Genomic DNA, 23,325 nt, shown 5'->3' on the forward strand with positions numbered 1-23,325 from the left:
ACCTGCAGAAGAGTGCAGGGGGGCAGACCGTCTAACCGGTAGAGGGTGGAGAAAGGGGTAGGTATGGGATGGCCTCCCCGGTCAGCAGTGAGGAGCATGGAGGGCGCAATACAGCCAGTTTCGGTGGGAGAAGACTCAGGACGGTCCGTGCAGTGAGCGGCGGCAAGCAGCCTACAGTGCTCAGTACGTCCCCTAGCACCGCGGAGCACTGGGTGGAGGGTGGGATACCTCGCCTGAAAAGAGGAGAGCAGGAAGGGGTTGGTGTGGCCTCTATGAGAACACGACACAGGAGCACCGGGGTGGACGCCCCATGTGGGCGTGAGGAGGACTGGCCCGAGTGGGCTTGCAGAACATTACTGGTATATGGCAGTTGTGGATGAGGGGGGGTGGCAGATTAGTCTGGGGAGACAGGGCTGGTGGTAGCAGGGACCGGGAGGGAGTGTGGGAAAGTTGGGCAGGCTATAAGGGGGAGAGGAGATGTTGATGTTTTTCGTTTCCCACAGTAGGAGTCCTTTGAGTTAGGAAAGGAGGAGCGGCGGTGTGGAGGACCGGATGGCGTGGCGGGTAGGTGAGAACAAAGCACCAAGAGGTGAGCAGGGTAGGGAATGGTTTGTGGCATGGGTTAGGTTGGGGGCCAGGTGCGGGTCACAAACAGGGGCGATTCAGGCATGCAGGATGGAAGTGTGACGGCCGGGGCACTGGTGAGGGCAGAAGGGAGGTGTGTAATCTCAGTGGAGGTGCAGATAGATAAGGTGACAGAGAGGGTGGGGCCGGCGTTGGCAGAAGTTACTGCGCCTGGCGCTGGGGAGAAGGTGAGGAAGTTACCCTATCACAGAGTCTTTGGGGGCACATATGATGATATGATATGATATGGCATTTGTAACGCGCCTATACTCAAGTGTTACAAGGCGCGACGAGGCGGGGAGGAGAAGGGGAGACAGCAACGATCCTACTAGGCCAGGTGTCATTCAGATCGCGCAAGTGCAGGGTAGAGGAGAAGGGAAAGGTGCAGGGGTAAAGGGAGAGGGGAAAGTGCAGTACAGGGTTAGTAGAAGGTAAAAAATAATAGGGCGGACCCTCTTTTTTTGTAAGGGGGCTTGACTCAAGAGGGTGAAAGGATTAGAGAGAGCGAGTGAGTCAAAAGCTACCCTAACCAAAGGCGTGACATAGGGTCACCAGAATTTGCAGTGGAGCTAGGTAAATACTAGCTCAAAAAAGGACAAATAACAAAACCCAAGGGTACGGAAAATATCACAGAGAAGGGTTTTGTTTATTTAACATTAACAAAGAACAGAGAACATTTTAACACACTGCGCCTTGGCGCTGAAAAAGATGTATTGCTGAACACACAATAATTCTCAATATTTGTGGGTTACTAAACATAGTGACCAAAGCCACTGCCTCCAGGAATTAAATACCAAACCAGAAACACAAAATGTGTGTGTCGACGATGCTAGACAATGATAAATGTATTGCCATTCCTAACAATACATGTGAAAGACAATGTTAAACTATGTGGAACGTATTGTAATTTAAAACAATACAAAAACTTGACACCTTTGGTCACTATGTTTACTAACCCACAAATATTGAGAATTATCGCAGCTCCACTGCAAATTCTGGTGACCCTATGTCACGCCTTTGGTTAGGGTAGCTTTTGACTCACTCACTCTCTCTAATCCAGGGTTAGTAGAATACAAGATAAATAATAAGGAAAGTACAGTACAGGGTTAGTAGAATACATGATAAATAATAAGGGCCAGCTGGTGGCAGTGCAAGGTAAGGGCAGACAAGTGCTGGGAGGAGGGGCTCTAGGGATACAGAGACAGTCCCGCAGTGCAGGGGTTGCCAGGGAGGCAGTGCAGGTTAGAGTGGCTGGGCCAAGGACCGAGATCGGTGAGTGGCCCGATTGCAGATTCAGTGCAGTTTCAGTGATTTTAGCAGGGGAAAGGGGGAGAGAAAGCAGAGGCAAAGAGGAAGGTTTTGAGGTGCTTCCAGAACCAGAGATGGTTCTCCTCAAGATTCAGGGAGGCAGGAAGGCTGTTCCAGAGCGAGGCCCCTGCTGCGGAGAGAGATCTACCCCCAACTCGTTGCTTGGAGAAGCGGCTGACCCTGAGGGAGTTGGAGGCGGATGAGCGAAGAGCTTGAGAAGGAAGATATTTAGGAAGAGAGAGTTGAAGGTATTCAGGCCCCAGAAGGCCTTGTGGACAATGCAGAGGGTTTTGAACTTAATCCTCACAGCCACTGGGAGCCAGTGTAGTGATTTCAGTCCTGGAGAGATACGGTCCCTGGGCTTGAGGCCAAGGACAAGTCTTGCAGTCCTGTTCTGGATGAGTTGCAAAAGGCGGATTGTAGAGGCAGGCAGATTTAGATAGAGGCTGTTAAAGTAGTCCAGCTTCGAGAGAACCAGGGCTCTAGAGACACTGAGCTTCTGGGGGAAGGAAAGGAAAGGAAGGATACCTCTGAGGAGGTGTAGCTGGTAGTGTGACCTCGTACAGACTTCAGATATGTGAGGAGAGAAAGAGAGTGTAGAGTCGAAGATGACCCGAGGTTTTTTGCCTTGCAGGTAGGAGCAGGAAGAGGGCCAAGAGAGGCCGGCCAGAGAGCTGCAGGGAAGGAGGGAGTGGGTGTGCCGATGAGGAGAATCTCAGTCATACTGACATTAAGGCAGAGGTCGTTGGCGGCACACCATTCATGGATAGCAGAAAGACAATCCGAGATGAGGGAAGGGGAAGAAGAGGCCGAGGGTAGCCTGAAAATGAGCTGGGTATCATTCGCAAAGCACTGAAAGTTGGGGCAGAGAGCGGCGATGCGGTGGGCAAGAAGTGCCAGATACTGGTTGAACAGCCAGGGAGAGAGGTTAGATCCCTGGGGGACACCACAGGTAGAGAAAAAGATGTCAGAGAAGAAGGACCCCAGTTGGACCTGGGAGGGTCGATTGGAGAGGAAAGAGGTCAGCCAGAGCCTGACCAGTGATACCCAGGTTATCACAGAGATGGTTGAGCAGGATGGTGTGGTTGACAGTATCAAAGGCAGAAGAGAGATCGAGCAACATGAGAACACATGGGGTGTTAGAGTCAAGGTTAGAGAGCAGGTCCTCACGGATGTTCAGGAGAGCAGTTTCCATGCTTCTGGCAGCTCTGAAGCCAGACTGATGGTCATGAAGACTACCAACAGATTCAGCATGGAGATTAAGCTGGGAGATGGCCGGTTTCTCCAGGAGCTTGCCCAGGAAGGGAGTGATAGAGATTGGGCGATAGTTAGCCGGGCAGGAGGGGTCGGAAGAGGGTTTCTTGAGAAGGGGGTGCACAAGGGAGTGCTTGAGGGGGGATGGGAAGACTCCAGAGGTGAAGGAGTGATTGCAGAAGTCAGCCAGGGCAGGAGCCAAGGAGTCAATGTGGTCCTTGATAGTTTTGGAGGAACAGGGGTGGACCTGTTTAGATGAGACTTTCATAGATCAGACTTGTCTCGAAACCTCGTCAGCAGAAAAAAGGGGAAAGGCAGAGAAGGAGGTAGGAGGGGTGGCTACAGAAGGGCCAGAGGAAGAGCAGGGGGTAGAGGGGGGGTGGTGATGGGAGGAGAGTGAGGGCAGGATGTCCTGAGTTTTTGAGATGAAGTGAGAGGCCAGTGCCGTGCAGAAGGCCTGGGAGGGGACAGGAGAGGTAGAGACTGCAGCAGGGTTGGCCAGCTCCTTGCAGATTTTGAAGAGTTCGGCCGAATTGTTAGATGCCGCAGAGATGCGGGCTTGGATAAGGGCTCTCTTCTTGGTGAGAACGGAGATCCGGTATTGCCTTTGGAGCAGGCGGCAGGCCAATTTATCAGAGGATGAACATGAAGCACGCCATTTCCTCTCTGCCACCCTGCACTTGCGTTTAAGGGTGACGAGATCCGAGTCATACCAGGAGTTACATTTGGCTTTGGGCTTCAGGCGGATTCTCATGACAGGGACAAGGATATCAAGAGTATCAGATATAGCAGAGTGGAGAGAGGAGAGGGCTGTGTCAGGGTGGGAGTCAGCCAAAGGGGGAGGTGGGGGAGAGAAGGTAAAGCGAAAGCCTCAACTGACATGCGCTTCATGGGTCGGATGACCGAGAAGGAGGGTGGCAGTGATGAGGGTGGCTTTGCCTGTGGGGTAGGGAAGGTGAGGTGGGAGGATAGGAGAAAGTGATCACTCAAGGAGAGAGGAGTGGAGAGAGGGACAGAGAGGGGAAGGTCAGAAGAGATCAGAGCATCAAGGGTGTGCCCTGCAGAATGAGTCAGCCCAGAAGGGCGGATAGAGAGTGAGAGAGAGTCGCAGAGGTCGCGAAAGAGTCCAGAGGGAGGACAGGAGGCATCCAGGTGGATGTTGAAGTCACCAAGAGGAGTTGAGTGGTTGAGGACAGGAGTGAGGAGGAGAGGTCTGCCCACTCGGAGAGGAAGGAGGAAATTTGACCATGAGGCCGATAGATAGTAGCCACGGTAAGGGAATGGCTAGGAGAGAGAGACAGTCGGCAGACAAGGCATTCAAAAGAGGAGTGGGTCTGCGTAGGCGTGACAGTGGCAGGAATCCACTCAGGGAAGATAAGGGCCACACCCCCAGCACGGTTGGGCCTGGGCACGGAGAGGATCTTGTAACCGTCAGGTAGGAATGTGTCAAAGCTGGTGACCGAGCTGGCCGTGAACCATGTCTCAGTGAGACCGAGGATGTAAAGGTCCAGTTCCTCAAGAAGGCAACAGATATCAGAGGAATGTTTGATGGCAGAGCGAGAGTTAAGAGTGGCAATGTGGAGAAGGTTGCCATCCTTGAAGGACTTCCGGGGAGGGGTACAGATTAGAAGTACGCCCTGCAGAGGTGAAGGAGCCCGAGAGGGGGCAGGGTGGGAGGGTGGAGGCAAGGTAGCCGAGGACAGAGGAGAGTGGGGACAGCAGGAGAGGAAAGGAAGTTGATGAGGTGCAGGAAGCAAAACCAAAGAGGTGAAGGTTGGCTTAAGGGCCTTGGACCAAGACGGTCCCATTAGCGTAGACATTAATGATGGCCTTAGAGGAGTGGAAGGGGGCCAAGAGGACATCCCAACGGGTGCCCCCATTAATGGGAGAAGAGGAGAAAGGATGGCGGCTACAAAAGGAAAACATTTGGTCCAGGGAGTTTGTGGATGTGTTCAAGCTCTTACACAGGGAAGGGTGAGTGAAAGAGGGGTTGAAAGAAGAGGAGCAGGAGCTGGCTGCGACGCCAAAGGCGCAGATTACTATTAAGAATTGGATGTCTGCATTTCTGACATAAGCAAGCGTCTACTGTGAGAGATACCCTTAGAGGAGTGTGGTGTTGTTTAAATACATGGATGTTATTAGGAAGGCGTTCACCTGGGTAAGGTATGATGAGTTCAGAGCAAGACTGGGGGAGGACCAGATGGCCTTGAGTGGGGATACTGATACGTACCTATGGCTATGGTGAATGGCCCCACGCTCCCACAAATCACACAGAAAGAGGTTTAACTGTGTCTTACTGGCCCTTTATTGGTCGCCTAGGTTCAAACATGAGTGCAGTAGGTGCGCAGAACAGCACCCTGTCATGCAAGGTTTTGCGGCAGGAGATGGAGGGGCAGAGGTGCAGGGCGAGGGGTTGTGGGGAAAGGCTTATACTCCAGTAAAGCTAGACGTACTGGAGGAATGGCTGCGTTTTTTACCAGGATGGGAGGGTGCCAAGATTTTGGGCAAGGGGTTTCGGTAGGGTTTTACATTGGGGTACTATGATCCCAGGGTTTAGCTTAAAGTCAGTGCGTGAGAGACCAGATTTGTTAAGGGCGAAACTGCAGAAGGAGGTGGCTGGTGGAAGGGTGGTTGGACCATTTGAGGACTCCACGGCCGATCTGGTGGTGTCCCCTTTGGGGGTGGTGCCTAAGTAGGTAGCCGGTGAGTTTAGGTTGATTCACCATTTATCATGGCTAGAAGGCATTTCTGTGAATGATTTAATTGCCCCTAAGGATTGTGGGGTGTCCTACGCAAGCGTGGATCAGGCAGTGGGGCTTGTGAGGAGAAAAGGGTTGTGGTGCGTTTATGACCAAGTGTGAAATTAAGTCAGCTTTTCGGCTGCTGCCAGTGCATTCAGAGGATTTTTGACTGTTGGGGATGCAGTTTGACAATCAGATCTATGTAGACAAAGCATTGTCTATGGGTTGCGCAGTGCCGCGGGCATAATTTGAGCATTTTAGCTCCTTTTTGCAGTGGGTCTTTACTTACAGGTAAGATTTTGATGGTGTGTTGAACTATCTGGGTGATTCCTTGCTCAACATAGGGGCGGGTAGGGAAAAGGAATGCCAGCAGATGCTGGAGGCTTTTCAGACATTCCTGCTTGAGTTGGGAGTACCTTTGGCAGAAGATAAAACAGAGGGGCCGGCAGTGGTTCTGAATTTTATAGGTATCGAATTGGATTCCATGTCTATAACCTCACTCTTGCCTGGGCGACAAGGTGAGCAAGCTGGTACAGTTGCTTGAGAGGGGGGTAGCGGTGCATAGGATGACGATGGTAGACATATAGAGGCTGGTGGGGCATCTCAATTTTGCATGCCGGGTTGTGGCCCTGGGTCATAATTTTCGTAGGAATATGGCCCGTTCTATGGCGCCGGCGAATCATCCGCATCACAGGGTGAGGGAGTCTGGGTCGATCAGGGAGGATTGTAGGATGTAGTTGAGATTTCTTGAGGACTCTAATGGCGTGTCAATGTGGCTGCTGGGGGACCCGGTCGCTTGGGAGGTGCAAGTTTTGTCAAGTTTTGTCTGACACATCGAGTGCTAGAGGTTTTGGCGCATATTGGAAGAGCAGATGATGTGCAGGCAGGTGGCCAGAGCATTGGAGTAGGGGGAGAGGAGCATAGCATTTTTGGAATTCTTCCTGTTGCTGGTGGCCTTGGATTTGTGGGTCAGGGAGTTGCAGAATAAATGGGTAAATTCCAACGTGGAGAATGAGGCTCTGGTTAATATTGTGAACAGGCAATCTGCCAGGGATCCAAGGGTGTCCAGGCTTTTAAGGGAATTCGCATTGAGGTGCCTGAAATGGAATGTGGTGTTTAGGGCGACGCACATGCCAGGAAAGGATAACAGCATCGATGATGCATTATCTTGTTTTTAGTGGCAGAGATTCCATGGGTTGGCACCAGAAGCGGCAGTGCAAGGGCACCGGATCCCAGAGGAGTTGTGGCAGCTAGGAGATTGAGAGCACTGCAGTTAATGGAGGGTTCACTGGCCCCAAGATCGTGGGCAACGTACAGGAGAGCATGGTTAGAGTTTTTGAGAGTGGGAGTGCTGAGTTGGAGAGGGAGAGGTGATACAGAAGAGAGAAGGAGGGAGGATGTGATATGCTTTATACTGGGCTGCATGGAAAACTAGTGGACCAGGGTGACGATAGCAGGGAAGCTGGTGGGTATCGCATTTTATGCTAAGTGGTTCTGGGGCTTCCAGCCTAGTGGAGGGGAAATGACAAGTGAGCTGTTGGAAGGTTGGAGAAGGGGAAGGTAAGGGACAAGAGGAGGCCAGTTGTCAGCAGAGCTGTTGGGTAGGTTGTGCAATGTGCTTGTGGCATATGCTGGTCTCCATGGAAGAGGGACATGTTTGCGGCATGTTCTATGTGGTTGGTTTTTGGGGCTTTTCGGGTGTCAGTGATGTGGAGGGATGTCTGTCTTTCTAAAGAGAGTGTGGATATCAAAATAGGTAAATCAAAGACGGATCAGTTGGGGAGAAGGGTATGGGTGCATTTAGATAAGTAGGGAGTTGTGCCCGGTGAGAGCAGGATTGGTATGGCGGAAGAGATGTATGGGGGTGAGGGAGGGTTTGGTTTTTCAGCATGAGATGGTGACAGTGTGACCGCTGCGCAGGTTTTGGGGGTAATGACGAGAGCTCTGGTAGTGTTAAGTGAAAAGGCCGAGGAGTTTGGGATTCTTTTAAGATAGGGGTGTTGTCGGTGGGGAGTAGCTTAGGTTTGTCTGAGGATAGGTTGAAGAGCCTAGGGCACTAGGAATCAGCTAGGTTTAAAGCATACATCAGAGAGCTGGGTGAGGAGAGCTCTTGGGGATGGGGGCAGGTTGTTGGGGGGTTTTCAGCTGGGAAGCTCACTGTTTTTTCTCTTTCAGATGCGGCTCGAAGGAGCAGCAAGGTGCCTCAGGTATGGATAAGCAGTCACACCATGGTCAAATGGGTGGGCAAAGCTGCAGCAAAATAGTTTTCGGTACGCAGTTGGCGTGTAGCTATGAGGCGGCCTTGTTGAGATGGTTGGGGTGGAGGGGCTTAGGTGGAACCAGTTGTTACCAATGCTGGTGGGTATGGGAGAACACCATGGGGTGCCAGCGGTGCTGCTGTTGCATGCCGCGGAGAATGATTTGGTGAAGGAGCCAAGTGTAGCGCTGTTAAAGAAAATAAAGAGGGACCTGAGTTGGTTGAGGGAGATTTGGCCAGCGGTTTCTTTGTTCTGGACAGAATTGATGCCAAGGAGGGTATGGAGGGGAGCTGTCTAAGAGGGGGCGATGGAGCGGATGAGGAAGAAAATTAACAGGGAAATGTTGAGGTTTTGCCGGTCTCTTGGGGGGGGGGGGGGCGGATGCGAACGCTCACGCATCCGGACATTACGTATGAGGATTTTGATTTGTTCCGTGAGAAAAGATAGAATGTGTCTTGGATTGACTGGGTGGGTGCTGCATATATGGACATGATGGGCTTGTTTTATGGATACAAGGTGAAAACTTTTATTGAATTGTCCCACCTTATGTTTTTTGAGCATTTTTCTGAAGCCTGTTCACCAGAGCTTCGTCAGTATGTTGCTGACTACAACATTTTAGATCCCTTTAAGCTGGCCAGGCTGGCTGACAAGTGGGTCTCCCACAGGGTGTCCCCTAAGGCCTCCAGGGGGAAGGACAAGGACAAAGAAAAGGGGACCTCTCAGAAGGCTTAGGAGTCCCTGAAGCATCCCAGACCCAAATATCTAGACAGGATAAGTTATATGTGGGTAGGAGTAAGAGTAGTGGTCCACCTGCCGCAAAGCAGGCTCCCAGTGGTTCCAGTACCATGCACTTGTTGGGACTGTGGGGCTCTGAATCACAAGAATGGTAACCCCAAGTGTAAAGGTAAAGCACTTGGAGTCCAGGCAGTCAGCCTGACCACCCTTACCCCATGCCTGAGGAAGAGGCCACTGTCCTCCCCTCCTCTACAGGAATCACATTTGGTGCTCCTGTAGAGATTACCCTTGTGTCCCTTGGGGCCTGGGACCAGTACGCCAAAGTACTGGTGACAATCCAACAGAATACTCATAGGTTTTTGAGAAGTGTCCTCCTGAATGGCTAGCCTTCTACTGGTTTCAGAGACACTGGGGCAAGCATGACAGTGGTGGACAGGTCCCTGCTCAAGCCAGAGGAATGTGTAGGTGCTCCTCCGAGAATCACCAGGTTAGCTGGTGGGCCTCCCAAATTATCGCCTGTAGCCTTAGTCAACATTACGATTGGAGACAAGACAGCAAAGCTTCCTGTCCTGGTTCAGGACAGCGTGCCTGCTAACATTTTGTTAGGCAATGATTTGGTGGAAATGGGGATGATCACGGATTGTCTACCCATGGCTGCTGCAGCGGTCAATCGATCACAGGTCACACCAGGTCCGGCTGTGAGTCCGGTACCCCGCCGACAGGGAAACCCAAGGCACGAAGAAGGAAGAGCAAGAAGGCCACCTCTGCGAAGGGTGCCCCTTCTCTTCCTGCTGCTTCAGCAGCACCCACTGGGATTCATGCTCCGGACGGGCTGGTTCCAGTGGTAAACCCAAACTCAATGCCTTAGTGAGAAGAGGCCGAAGACCCACCTGCGGGAGAGGTGCTCAACCCGGAGGACCACCCCGACCTTCAATGCCTGTTGGCTGAAGGGGGACCCTCCCGGGCGGACTTCTATAAGGGTCAGAGAGGATGCCACTCTCTCGAGGGTCTGGAGAAACAGGCCCTGTCCCAGGCACAGGGAGAAGTGCCCACGGCATTTCGGATATATTGGGAGGATGATCTCCTTGTTAGTAAGCCCACTAAGCCTGAACCTGGTGCCCTCAAGAGGTTGGTGGTACCCCAGGTTTACAGGCCCTTCCTACTGCAGTTGGCGCATGAGGTGCCCTTGGCTGGTCATCTTGGTACCAAGAAGAGAAAGCAAAGGCTCTCTGCCCATTTCTACTGGCCCTGGATGGGAATAGAAGTGGAGTCCCACTGCAGGACCTGCCCAACCTGTCAGTTGTCAGGCAAGACTGGAGGCAGTGTCATTGCCCCACTGCAGCCGTTGCCAGTGGTTGGCAAACCATTTGAGAAGGTGGGCATCGACATTGTCGGTCCCCTTGACCCTCCCACTTCAGGTGGACATCGGTTCATCCTGGTCTTGGTAGCTCATGCCACCAGGGACCCTGAGGCTACACACCTTCGGACTGTTACTGCCAAAGTGGTTGCCAGTGCTCTCCTGGGCATTTTCACCAGATTGGGATTCCCTAAGGAGGTTGTCTCTGGAAGAGGATCCAACTTCATGTCGAGTTACATGAAAACCATGTGGATAGAGTGTGGGGTAACCACCGCCCCCAGACCAATGGTCTGGTTGAGAGATTTAATAAAACTCTCAAGGGCATGCTAGTTGCTTTGGAAGAGCCCCTAAGGAGGAAATGGGATCTCCTCCTGTCATGCCTGCGGTTCGCTTACAGAGAGGTACGCAAAGCGAATGTTGGTTTGAGCCCCTTTGATTACTCTTAGGACATCTCGTGAGGCAGCCCCTTGCCTTGATCAGAGAAGGTTTGGAAGCCACCCCTCCAGGTCCTGTCAAGCAAGTGGGGGGCTATGTGTTTGGCCTCAGACCGAGGATGATACAGATGATGGGCTAGGCGACAGCGAATCTCAAGGCCAGCCAGGAATTCAACAAGTACTGGCATGACCTTAAAGCCTCGCAAGTGGATTGGACTCCAGGACAGGAGATCCTTGTGATGGAGCCTACCAATCCTCGAGCTTTGGTAGATAAGTGGACTGGACCCTTCAGGATCATCTCCAAGATGGGCGAAGTCAATTATCTGGTTGACATGGGAGTCCCTGGGGTAGCCCCTCAGGTATTCCATGTTAACAGGTTCAAGCCTTTCCACAGGCGAGCAGAAGTCTCATGTCTCTTGCTGGCTTCAGAGGAAGAAGAGGATGAGAGTGTGCCCCTTCCTGATTTGCTGCATAGCAACCCTCAGGATGGCTCAGTGGAGGGAGTGCATCTCTCTCCAGATCTGACTCGAGAGAAGCAGAGGGCCTGCAGAGCTTTGCTTCATCGGTATGCACCTCTGTTCTCTCCGACACAAGGCCTCACTCTATGGTGCAATCACGAAATGAACACTGGTGATGGCGTACCTGTCAAAAGCAGATGCTACAGGATGTCAGACACTGTTAAGAACCACATCCAGGCTGAGGTCGCCAAGATGTTGGATCTGGGTGTTATTGAACCCTCAACCAGTCCCTGGTCCAGTCCGGTGGTCCTTGTCCATAAGGCAAGTACACAGGTAGGTACCAAGGATTGGCAGTTCTGTGTGGATTACAGAGGGGTCAATGCTGTCACCAAAACTGATGTGCACCTATTGGCCAGGGCTGATTACCTTGTGGACACCATAGGTGCTGCCAAATTTGTCAGCACCTTTGACCTTACCTCGGGCTATTGGCAAATAGCTCTGATGGCCATGCCAAGGAAAAGACAACGTTCTCAACACCAGAGGGACTCTACCAGTTTAGAGTCATGCCTTTTGGGTTGAAAAATGCACCTGCCATCTTCCAGAGATTGGTCAATCATGCGCTCAGTAGGCGGCAGGCCTTTTGTGTGGCCTACTTAGACGACATTGCTGTCTACAGTTCCACCTGGGAAGAGCATTTGACTCATCTGGATAAGGAGTTGCAGGTCTTGAAAAGGGCTAACCTCACTATCAAGGACACTAAGTGCCAGATAGCTCAGGGGAAAGTCACATATCTTGGTCATGAGATAGGAGGGGGTAAAATCCAACCTCTCCCCAGTAAAGTGCACGATGTACATGACTGGGAGACTCCCACCACTCAAACCCTGGTGAGAGCCTGTTTGGGCCTCCCTGGTTATTATCGCAACTTCATGGCAGACTATGGAACCATAGCTGCATCTCTTACAGCTCTGACTTCTCCCAAACAACATAGGAAGGTTTTCTGGCTTGAAGGAATGCCTGTGTAGGGCACCTGTGTTGTGTGCACCTGATTACAGCAAACCCTTTATCGTCCAGACGGATGCCTGTGACAACAGAATTGGAGCTGTCTTGTCCCAGTTAGATGACAAAGGGAGGGAACAACCAATCATATTCATCAATAGACAACTCAAGGGTAGAGAACTTAGGTGGGCTACTGTTGAAGGAATGTTTCAGTATAGTTTGGAGCCTTAGGCGTTTTAGGCTCTACCTTACAGGGTCTACCTCATGCACCCAGATGCCTTTGGGCCAGGCGCGCTATACAAATAAATAAAAATACAAATACAAAAAATACCTTCAAGGTCCAAAAAGACCATAAGCCCTTAAAGTGGCTAATGCGGATGAAGGGTGAAAACCCGAAACTGCTCAGGTGGTCCATTAGCCTGCAAGGGCTAGACTTCACCATTGATCATAGACCAAGGAAGAGTCATGATAATGCAGAAGGCCTTTCCAGAAAGTATGTTGACCGTCTGGATGAGGGTGTCAATCTCGTGGGAGATTCGACACCCTAACCTCAGTCTGAGGGCCGACTGGGATGCTGGAAATGCATTGGAGGGACATGGCCTCCTTATCCTTGTCTTTTATTGCTTTATCATGTATGTTCTGTCTTGTTTTCCGCGCAGGAGTTCATGTCGGACTCCTGGCAGTGTGGCTCTTCCTCATTTTGATCGTGGTGAACAGACCCTTGGGATACCCTTATGGCACCCATGGGTAGGGATACAGCCCTGTACTCCTAGTGTATGTTTTTGGGCACCTGTGTGTGGCCCTCAGAGTAGGTTATGGGCTGGTGGCAGCTCCATCCTGAATTTGAAGGTGCTCCGAGTATCCTCCATTTTGGGATACCCAGGCCCTGCCATTGGAATCAGTTGACTCCTGATAGGGAACAAGATGGCCCTGTTGGCCTCTTGCTTTCTATCACCTGTTACCTTATTTTTCCCAAAGTCCCGGGTAGCCCTGACTCAGTGCTTAATTTGTTCCAGTGTTTGGCGGTGGCCAACACCGGAACTCTTTTTTGGGCACCGGAACACTAATTTATGCGGCAGCAAACTAATTGTTTGTTGAGAGTTCAAGAGTTAACTCTATCGCGTGAGTGCTCCGCTTGCAGTGGCAGGCCATGGCTGGCTTGGCCTGGGACTACGGCAATGAAACTTGAAAACAGCCGATGAAAACAAACACTCTGTTGCTACTATGCAGTATTTGCTCAATTCTGTATAGTAGCACAGAAAAAATGTTTTCATTGGCTGTTCTTCTGCTCCAATGAAATGACATATGGTGAGTGTGGGGGTGGGTCACGTCATTGCAGGCAGTGCGGCGCCACCTTCATTTCATGAGTTGCTGTACTACGACGACGTGGTGAGGCGAGAGCCTGCTAGCCCAGCACATGTGGTGCCATGCCGTGCAGCCTAGCTTCCCTCAGGCCTGCTTATTTTTCGTTTGTACCAGGCTCGGAGTCTCCCCGCCGACTTCAAAGAAAGCAGGTAAGTCAACCTGCCCTGTCCTGAGGTGTTAACGTGCTGATTGTGTTTGGGCGGGGGTCCGTCTGGTGCCGTGCGGGTCCCCTGGTGGACGGTGTCCTCTCCTCCTGTCTGTCCAGATGGCGATAGAGCGACTGGAGCGCTGGCTCCCTCTGCAAACCCCACCACCCAGATGACTAGGAAATGCAGCATTTTCAATTACCGTTTTAACTGTTCTAAAAGTTATTATTTTCGACCTAAAGTGCATTTTATGGAATGACAACACGTGTTTGACAGAGTACTTCATATGACACGTCGCGTTTAAAAGCCTGCTCTCTGTGGACTAGAAAGCCCATTGCACTTTTTTTTCATTTATCTATACATGCACTGCAAGACCTAGAAACAATTGCCTGGTTTCCTCTGCATGCCAGTTCCAGTGTCTTTCCCAGGAGGATTTATAGCCCTGTAACTCATAAATGTAACGCATGTGGGTGATCTACGAGGCAGCGGGGAATTCTCCTGCGAATTTCGGGTTATTTCTTTATTTTCACATGGTCTTTTACAACACTCATAAAACAGCTGCTGATTAGTGTAGGGGCTTAAAACGTTAGTAAAGCTGTTGAAATCAGATTTAAGTAATAAGCCACCACGAAATGAGAGAGATTTAGCGGTTTTGTTCTCGGTCTCCTCCGAGGCGGTATTTGTAAATTATTATGCGTGCGTCCTTCACCATCCAAGCGCCTGTGCGGATGGCGCCCGACAGGATTTTAAATGTTGATCAAGCAGAGCCATTAGACAATGTTGCGTATTTATCTATTTATTTATTTTTGTGTTTTATTAAGCACACCTAAGGCAACATTAGGCACCTGAATGTCCTTCTAAATGATTGGTTGCCTGAGTGTGACCCAGCAGAGTGAATGTATATCTGGGGGCCTCTCACAGATGGAAATCATTCAGAAGGTGAAGTTGATACTTGATACTTAACATTGAAGCCTGCTTGAAGAAGAATTGCTGCTGCTGTCCTTCGCTAACCTGAAAGCGGCGTGAATGTCAAGGAACTGATCCAAGAGAGGACCTGACTAGGAGAACTCTTCCCGAGCTACGAGGGACCATTGTGCACCAGCTGGTTTTTGGCAAAGCTCCCTGGACGTCAGACCCTTGAATGGCTGCCGACCGGAGACGGGATCCGCCGTGGAATCACGAAGTGAAGCGCCCGGACATTGAAGTCCATCACCGTCAACGACCGCCGTCGTCTACCGGAGCCGCAGTGCTCCTTTGCCTAAGAACATTGAAAAATGACTCCCTTGCTCATCGCCAACCGTTTTCGTCATGCCGGAGAAAGTCAAGGCCGCCGCCGACGACTGAGGAGAATACGGTGGTGGGTTTCCCACCACCCGAAGACCTCAGAGACACAGACGAAGGTACTAAAGCCAGCTGTGGTTACATCCCGTTCGCCGACGCCAGATGCCGACAACCCGACGCCCTTGCTGAGCCAAAGTTCTTCATTGACTCTTTGCGGCAACGAACACTCGTCGTCGAGGTGCACCGCACACGCCTCCGCTTGCAGGATGTTTCCGACCGATCGCCAACAAGCACTGCAAGAACCGAAGCTGGTGCTGCAACAACAGTGTTCACCCTTTCCTTCACCGACTCTCGACGTCCCGTGGCTCCTGCCTTAAAGGGAGCGCACTCAAGAAGGGCCCGTTGACGACTCATCGAAGAACTCTACGAAACCAGTTACTTTGGGGTTGTGGAACCTTTTAGAAGGACTCAAGCCTACATTGAGTATAATTGGACGAAGTGTGTTATCGTGATTGTGTACATAATGTGAACTGTATTTATATAAAGACTGTGTTTTCACTAACATAGTGTGTGGACATTCCTTTGTGGGTGCTTGGGGACTAAACTGTACTTAAGAACCAGCCTGCATCACCTCCTGAGAGCTTAAGCCTTGATTGCTCGACCATAGCTACCACATGGAGACTCTTGGCTGGGGTGCTCTGTGCTTCGACTCTGCCATATAGAGAGCAGGAGTACAGATGCCCCCATCCGGTGCTTCAGTTTGTAAGGCCAAGGAGCCAGGTTAGTGTTCATTTGTAAGCTGTGGCCGGTCACATTAAAGCAACCGTTTTCACTATATGCAAGACTGGAGTTTTTGGCCAGTTTAGCCCCAAACTATATTTGCAAACTACTGAACTGATACGACGAATGAGCAGCAACCTACCAGGCAGAGAGCGACCGCCTATATTGCTGCTGACAGGATTCCTTCCCCAAAAATGGGCCAGTCTCTCGCCACCCTCAGGTGATAATGGGAAAGAAACGTGAGAGTCGAAGCCCATATAGCAGCTTTGCAGACATGCAGTAAAGGGAGGCCTTTAGCCTCAGCCAGTAGGCTGCCATACCCTTGGGCTTCCTAGCCAGAACTAATGGGGGCAGTGGTACCTCAGACTTGGCGTATGCCTCAACTGCTCGGAGCCATTTGCTCAATATGGCCAATGAAGGGTGCTACCCAAGGCAAGCCATACCAAAAGTCAACCGAAGTGAATACAATTTTCTAAACTGAGACACGATTGTTGGGTTGATCGTTTCAAATCTAAATCTAAAATGTTGGCATACACGTTGGTAATAAAGGGTTCATGGCCCCTTTAGGTTTAAGGCACATTTCTCAAATGCTCTTTTAACGTTTAAACGTGTTTTTCTTTGCTACTTTCATTTGGTAAAGAAGATTAATATACGTTCTCGACATATCAGTCGAATTTACCCCACATAAACCAGTCAAAGTATCCTAATAAATGAAAACCACAAACAATTACATGTTGATGTTGTATGATTTGTGATAGTCCTCGAACAAAACAAAACCAGATACTTTACATAAACAGACTTACTTTGAGTGAATCCTGGTGAGACATTTGCTTCTCGTTTTTTGCTGTGATTTCTCAGATAACACTGGCTATCTCAATTGGAACTAGGCACCGAGTCACACTGTTCCCGTTAACTGTGCTAGGCAGACACGGGACAAAATTCATTCCCAGTAACAATCCCACAGATTATTGCGGTCTGCCAGAAAGGATCAATGTGTACGGGTTGAAAAAAGAATAGACATGCTTGGTGAAGAGACACTGCTCACTAACACAGATCGGTGTACGTTTGGGGGCAGTTTACGCCTTTTAAAATAGATCTAGCGTTCACCCAACGTTGAATATCCATCAGTGCTTTCCCAAAACTCCACCACACGGAGGCTATAAGACAACAAAACATGCTTAGTGTGCGCTGATCAGTTATATGGGTACTGCGCCAACGTTTTTTGAGTCACTAAAGCAGTGTTCGGCTTGAGCGGCATACACTCAATACATAGATTGTATTGTACACTTTGTGTTCCTGAAGGAAACGCGTGTACTGTAAAAAAAAAAACGCAGATGTAACTAATCTATTATGCTATAACTGCGCTAGCAGCTACTGCTGCCGCCGAACAAATGAAACAAGTATCCACCCGGGGAAACAAATAGTTCTTGCTAATGATTACGTCACCAATCCTAAAGGGGTTTACAGCGCATGCCCGTACTACTGAAGTGCAAATACACATGCGCAAAGAAAGACCCACTAATGCTCTGAGAAAATACTTTCAATTTGTAAGTATCATGGAAATCTCGAGAGCTTTTTGTTTGCGGGAACGAAGCAATGTGAGTGTCCTCAAAGTGTCTCTGCTCTGAATGTATGAAACAATATTACTAACTGTGATTCATTTTCATTAAATCTTGTTTATGATCCTGCAGATGTTATGTGTTGGTCTAGTGTTTTCCTGAAAGAGTGCGTCATGACATGTGTCATGACGCCTCTCTAATAAAAGGGGCTCTGCTGGCACACAGAGGGAAGTGCAGCAGAGCCCCAGGAAGCGGCAACTCGTGTCTGTGTTATACTGAAGCATACATGCCAACATTCTGTGACCAAAAATCTGTAGGAATCGTAAAGTTTCAAAAATATTGGAAAAAAAAAATCGGTATTTGTTGCCACTAAATCAGTAGATGGTAGGACTGCTTAAAAAGCGGTATCCTACCGCCTAAATCGGTAGGGTTGGCAAGTATGTAGGATGGGGTGCCGCGTTAATGAGCACAACCCTTTCCTCTCCCTGTTTTCCCTCCAGTCACCTTTCACTCAGCCAATTCTTGCCTGTGACACCCCCGACATACGGCCTGGCAGACACCAGCTTACATATATGGGACAGCATTGGTCGCCCATCAACCCAACCTCATACACTTGGCCAACACACACTCAAATAGGGAACGCCCAAGCACTTGTTGGGTCCATCATGCATCCATGTTTCTTTCATTTCTAAAGCACTCCTCTCTGAAGTGTTTCAAAACCTTCACAGGAATATATTTGTCCCAATGAGGTAGGTGTTGGGGGGGGGGGCGTGGGGTGTCTCTCTCTCTCTTTCCTTCACTGTACGATCCCAGGTATGTGGTTGTCCTGACAGCCTTTCAAAATGTCTGTCTTGGGTTGATTAAGCTATGGATAAAGTAGCACTCCCCTCTGGCAAGGATAATAAAGATATCTTGTATCAAAGACCCTGCAGCATTAATTGCTTGAAATTAACAATTGCAAAAAGGGACTATCACTGAACAGTATCCACAGTTTGGGCAATGATATTGTCTATCTATTGAATCAGTATCATGCATATGTCCTTTTTGCACTCTACTTCATGATTTAGTCACTTTAGTGAAAAGAAATGAATTTAAACCCAATGTTCTTTGTGTTTTTGTTTTTGTTCTGTGAATATAATTGTGTTAAAACACTTATGTATACTGTATTCTTTTCCCAAAAAAACGTTGCCTTCTCAATGTACCATGTAAATGTACTTGTATTTTGTTCTACCCTTGGTTGAGATTATAACCTTGTTGACTTCCGATTATGTGTCCCGTTTTTCTTAAAACACATGATTTTGATCTTCTTGGAAGTAGAAAGTGATTGTCTTGTATTCTTCCTAAACTATATTAGTTATCTTTTACTTATTTCTCAAACACTGGAAACATCACTGTAATATTTGTCCTTTGAAATACAGAGCAACTTCACTATTTGGGTGGACACATGAGAACAGCGGTTGATCTTACCTTAGGATTTCTGCAATCCGGAAACCTGGCAAAAATAATAATTAATTTTTAAAAGAAAAAATATGAAAATAAATAGTAGCAAGGGTACATTCTTCTGTTTAGATGCACTCCCCTCTTGGACAAAGACAATTTGCTGGAGAAAAAGGTTTGCAATTGGGCTAATTTATATACCCACAAACCATTGCTGATATGGCTCAAAACTGGAGGTGAACTTCCGGCGATGGCTAGTAGGGGCGCTGTGGAATGTGTGCTTGGCTCTTATGGATTTTCCTATTTTCACATTTCAGGTAAAAGGTTATTTTTTCCAAACCTTTTTAAACCCACCATAACTTTGTTGGTGTTGCTAAAAACATGGCCAAATGCTCCAACTACAAAGTTCCTCCTTCAATATATTAGGGACACTGGGAAGTGGGAGGAGCATTAGCAGAGTTGCATGACTGACAAGGGAGATAAACAGCGAACATCGTCTCTCCAGATGGGGGTGCGGGGAGAAAAAGCAGGCACTGTCAGGACTATACTGCACTGATGCTCCCTAATTAGGGGGAAACCAATTACCTAGTTGTCCTGACAGCCTTTCAAGATGTCTTTCTTGGGTTGATTAAGCCATTTATAAAGTAGCATGCCCTTAGACAAAGCAATTTCCTGGAGAAAAAGATTTGTATTTGGGCTAATTTGCATACCCACAATGCCTTGCTGTTGTGGCTCAGATCTGGCGGCATGTATATATATTTTTTTTAAATGACACCCAGCATAACATAACAAATCACTGAATCCAACTGCCTCTCAGTGGACTTAAATTGCAATATTGGAAGTGAATTTTAAAAATTTTTCGAAAAAAGAACTATATGCATCCTAAAAATGGGACCATTTTCTCTTGGTTCGTGTTGCAGTGCAGCGCCCACGATGTGGGATTTGTATAGTCTCCAAAAAATATCAAAACAAATATTAATGCTTAGGGTCTTCATAGTGTAGCATTCAACATGAAAAGTAATTCGGCAACATGTTCCTCTATGGCCATAAAACATCATTGCCATGTTAAACTAGACTTAATTATTGCTGCCACTCCTGCCCTCTAAGGGACAGGCTTGACACTCTTCTGGCCCAAGGTGGCCAGGCCAGCTTGCAGAGCCACAGTCCTGACCCTAAGCGGCTTGGAGGCTAAACCACAGAGACTCACTTGGACTGACGGCTGTGTCCGTCAAGGTCACTGGTAGTATTTGGGAGTATTAAGGAGACGTGGAGGAGGCAGGACTCTACCCTTTCCTCCCCAGGATTAGAAATGGCTGTGTAAGAGGGCAAGGAAGGAGCAAAGAGAGAGAATGACTGAGTCTGGCACTTGTACACAATCACAATTCTAATCCTTGCCATCCAACCATCCCTAACCTTGGGAGAGAGTTCAGCATTCTACACGCGTGTTACCTGAGCATTGTCAAAGCGCTGTACTACTGTGGTCAGTTCTGGAAATGGAAAACATGTATGGGGGAACTGTCACCTCTTTGGAGCGGCGAGGCTTTTGGAAGGAAGTGGTGAGGACAAAGGGCATGGTCCCCTGCCAGCTAGTGCGCCACAGTGTCTCTTCATAGAGCCCAATCCTAGCGATTTGCATAAAAGCAAAGAGCATTATGGGAACATCATAATGTGCACAATTCAAAATGTTAAACATGTCTTATAGTGATTCAGTAAGAAGCGCTTTTAAGTCTATAATGGACTCTTTTGTTTTGATTAGTCACAACATTCACCCTAATAAAGAAATGTCAGTAAATTACAGGACATATATACCACATACATGCCAACATTCTGTAAGCAAAAATCTATAGAATCGTAAAGTTTCAAAAATATTTTAAAAAATCGGTATTTGTTGCCACCAAATCGGTAGGCGGTAGGACCGCTTAAAAAGCGGTATCCCACCGCCTAAATCGGTAGGGTTGGCAAGTATGCTGAAGGGCTGTCTTGCCGCGTGGTCGCGGCCTATGGTGCAGCCTTGCCTGGGTGCCCCCAGTGCCTGTGCTGCTGCTGCTGCTGGGGTGAGCCCCAGCCTGGGGGTCCATGCCCTGGTAATCCGGGCTCTGCAGGGTGATCCCTGTTCCCCAGACACGCGTGTCTCTGTGCGGAGTCAGGTGATCCCGAAACGCTCTGTGGCCCGCCCCGGTGACCGGAGGCAGGCCACCACATTGGCGACGAGGAGGTCTTTTCCCCCCTCAGACACCTGTGTGAGGGGCTCCTGAGAAGTTTCATATCCATCTCGTGGAGGAGGCGGAGCAACAGATCCGCATGTGCGGTGGCGATCCGCGGCCACACACATGCACTGAAGAAGCGGCATTGGCCGCGTGGGCCAGCACTGGATGCTGGATGCCCGTGCTGGTAGCCTCCAGCCAGGCAATGCAGTGTGCCATCATCGGGCGCAGGGGCAGTGCAACAAAAGAACTGCCGGCTGCGGCGCACTATGCTCCGAACCCCGGAACAAAAAGGGGGCGGGGCCAACTCTCCGGTGGGCCCCAGCTGGCAGGGGAGCAGTGTGGACTGCCTGAGAAGGGGCAGCGTCACCCATACCCGGGCCGGGCAGTGAAATTGAGTGTTCAAGTGAAAGGAATGTGGCCTTATCATTGCAAGCATGGGACAAAGATAAGGGGCGGAGCCTGGCGTTGCCAGGCCGCCTGGTGGAGGGTGAGTGGATGGTGTGCCACGGATAAACCAATAAACCTCCTTTCCTCAGTATTTTCGACCGGCGTCGGCCGCGTGTGTTGGGACATTGCCAGGCTGCATGGTCCGCCCAACACAACAAAGGGTGCGGAGCTTGAAGGGCCAGGACCATGACCCACCGACATCCCACCACGAGTGGGGAACATGGGCGTGGCCCCCATCCAGACCCGAGCCTCTGAGAACAGGAAAGCATACCTTTAACCATTCCGGTATGCCACATCTGCGCCCAACCAGAGGGTAGCGGCTCCATCCGGAGTGCTCGTGTGCCTAAATGCCCCAGGACAAAGGGGCGCCCCACCCTCTGCAAGGTCCCAGAGGGGAAAGGATCAGCCCAGAAAAGGGGTGCGACTTCCACCGGAGCACTCCCTTCCACGAACAAAGGAAGGGGTGCGACCTGCAATCCTGGGCTGCGGTGGTGATCAGAAGCAGCCACCTGAGCCCAACAGGAGATGAGTGTGTGTGGCCCAGCAGTACCAGGCAGCCAGGAACAAGAAAAATAAACACAAACCCTGCTGTAAGTGGGAAAAGGGTGAGGCCGACAGTTGCAGGGAGCTAGGGGGCTCACACAGAGGGCACCAAAGTAGCATTTGGTCTCTCCGGGTGCCTCTGCCACCATCAACCTCCCGGAAGGGTGGCATTCACTGTCTCAGGTCCAACTGGTCCCCGGGGTTCCCCCAAGGTAGCGGCTCCTCAAGGAGTGCTTGTGCGCCGGCTGAGACAGGGGTCAAGCTGCCCGCAGACTGTGAACACCCCCGAAGACCGACCATCAGTGATCATATCCGGCCTCCCGCTGAGCATCCATGATGTCAGAGGACGAAGGGGCATGTCGAGGACAGCTCGCACTAATACCCCAGTTTGACTTGGTAGGGGCACCTGTCAGTCTGGGACCCCGGTGGACAGCCTGGGTGAAGAACCTGGAGCTGTACTTTGAAGCTGTAGAAATGAAGGACAAGGCCAAACACCTAACCCTCCTGTACTCTGCCGGACTGGCAGTCCACAGGCTGTTCAAGACACTAAAGTCCGTGGATCAATCCTATGACACAGCCATCGCAGCCCTGAATGAGTATTTCAGGCCCATGGGTCAACAGGGACTAGGAAAGATTCGGGATGAGGTGCGCGAAGCAAGAGGAAGGGGGAGAGCCATGACGCATTTCACGGGAAGCTGCACGGCATTGCACTGTCCTGCGCCCTAGAAAGGACGAGATCAGGGCGCAGATCATCTACGGCTTCAGTTCCTCGAAACTGCGTAAGCAAGTCCTGTGGGACTCAGCGCTAACCCTCAAAAGAATACTAGACCTTAGCCGTGCCCAGGAGCTCGCAGAGGTGCGGGCCTCAGTCATGGACTCATCCAGACAGCACCTCAAGTTGAAGGCCCCCATGCAGTGGGTCAAACTTGAGGAGGTGTCAGCCGTCGGCAGGTGGCAAGGAGGAAAGCCAAAAAGGAGGGGAGACTGGCCAAGGAGAGACCCCAATGCCACAATATGCCATCAGTGCGGATGGGATCTTCCACACCCGCAGGACTGACCTGCGAGAAGACACATCTGTGGAAGGTGCAGGAAAGTGGATCACTTTGCACGAGTGTGCCCCGCCCCGACTCCAGCTAGCATGGTGGGGGCATCAGGGGGGAGTGAGTCAAAGGGGAGGAAGACCACCATAGTGGCGGCAGTCCAAGCGGCGGAATATCCAAGGATAACGCAGTACGATGGGGGAGGGGAGGAAGATGAAGAAAATGTATTTTTTCTGTCCTGCAGCAGCCCCACGGGCCAGTTCGATCCTGGAATCTTCGGAGCTCAAACAGCCCACTGTCGGGCTTCCACAGTGTGCAGACTGGAACACACCCGTATGATTGCGGTGCTAAAAGT

The 23,325-nt window shown here is 50.2% G+C and overlaps 1 protein-coding gene across 1 annotated transcript in view; it reads right to left on the bottom strand.

The window, feature by feature from the left end:
- LOC138567629 (zinc finger protein 12-like) overlaps positions 1–17,148 on the bottom strand; it is a 408,553-nt gene extending 391,405 nt beyond the window's left edge. The window contains exon 1 of the mRNA XM_069646058.1: positions 16,541–17,148. Within this exon, the coding sequence (XP_069502159.1) occupies positions 16,541–16,564 (24 nt within the window). The 5' untranslated portion in view covers positions 16,565–17,148. The remainder of the gene's footprint in view (positions 1–16,540) is intronic.
- Positions 17,149–23,325: the final 6,177 nt, after the last annotated feature.

Source organism: Ambystoma mexicanum, chromosome 2p (assembly GCF_040938575.1).
Source record: "Ambystoma mexicanum isolate Mex_15411 chromosome 2p, UKY_AmexF1_1, whole genome shotgun sequence".
Taxonomy (NCBI): domain Eukaryota; kingdom Metazoa; phylum Chordata; class Amphibia; order Caudata; family Ambystomatidae; genus Ambystoma; species Ambystoma mexicanum.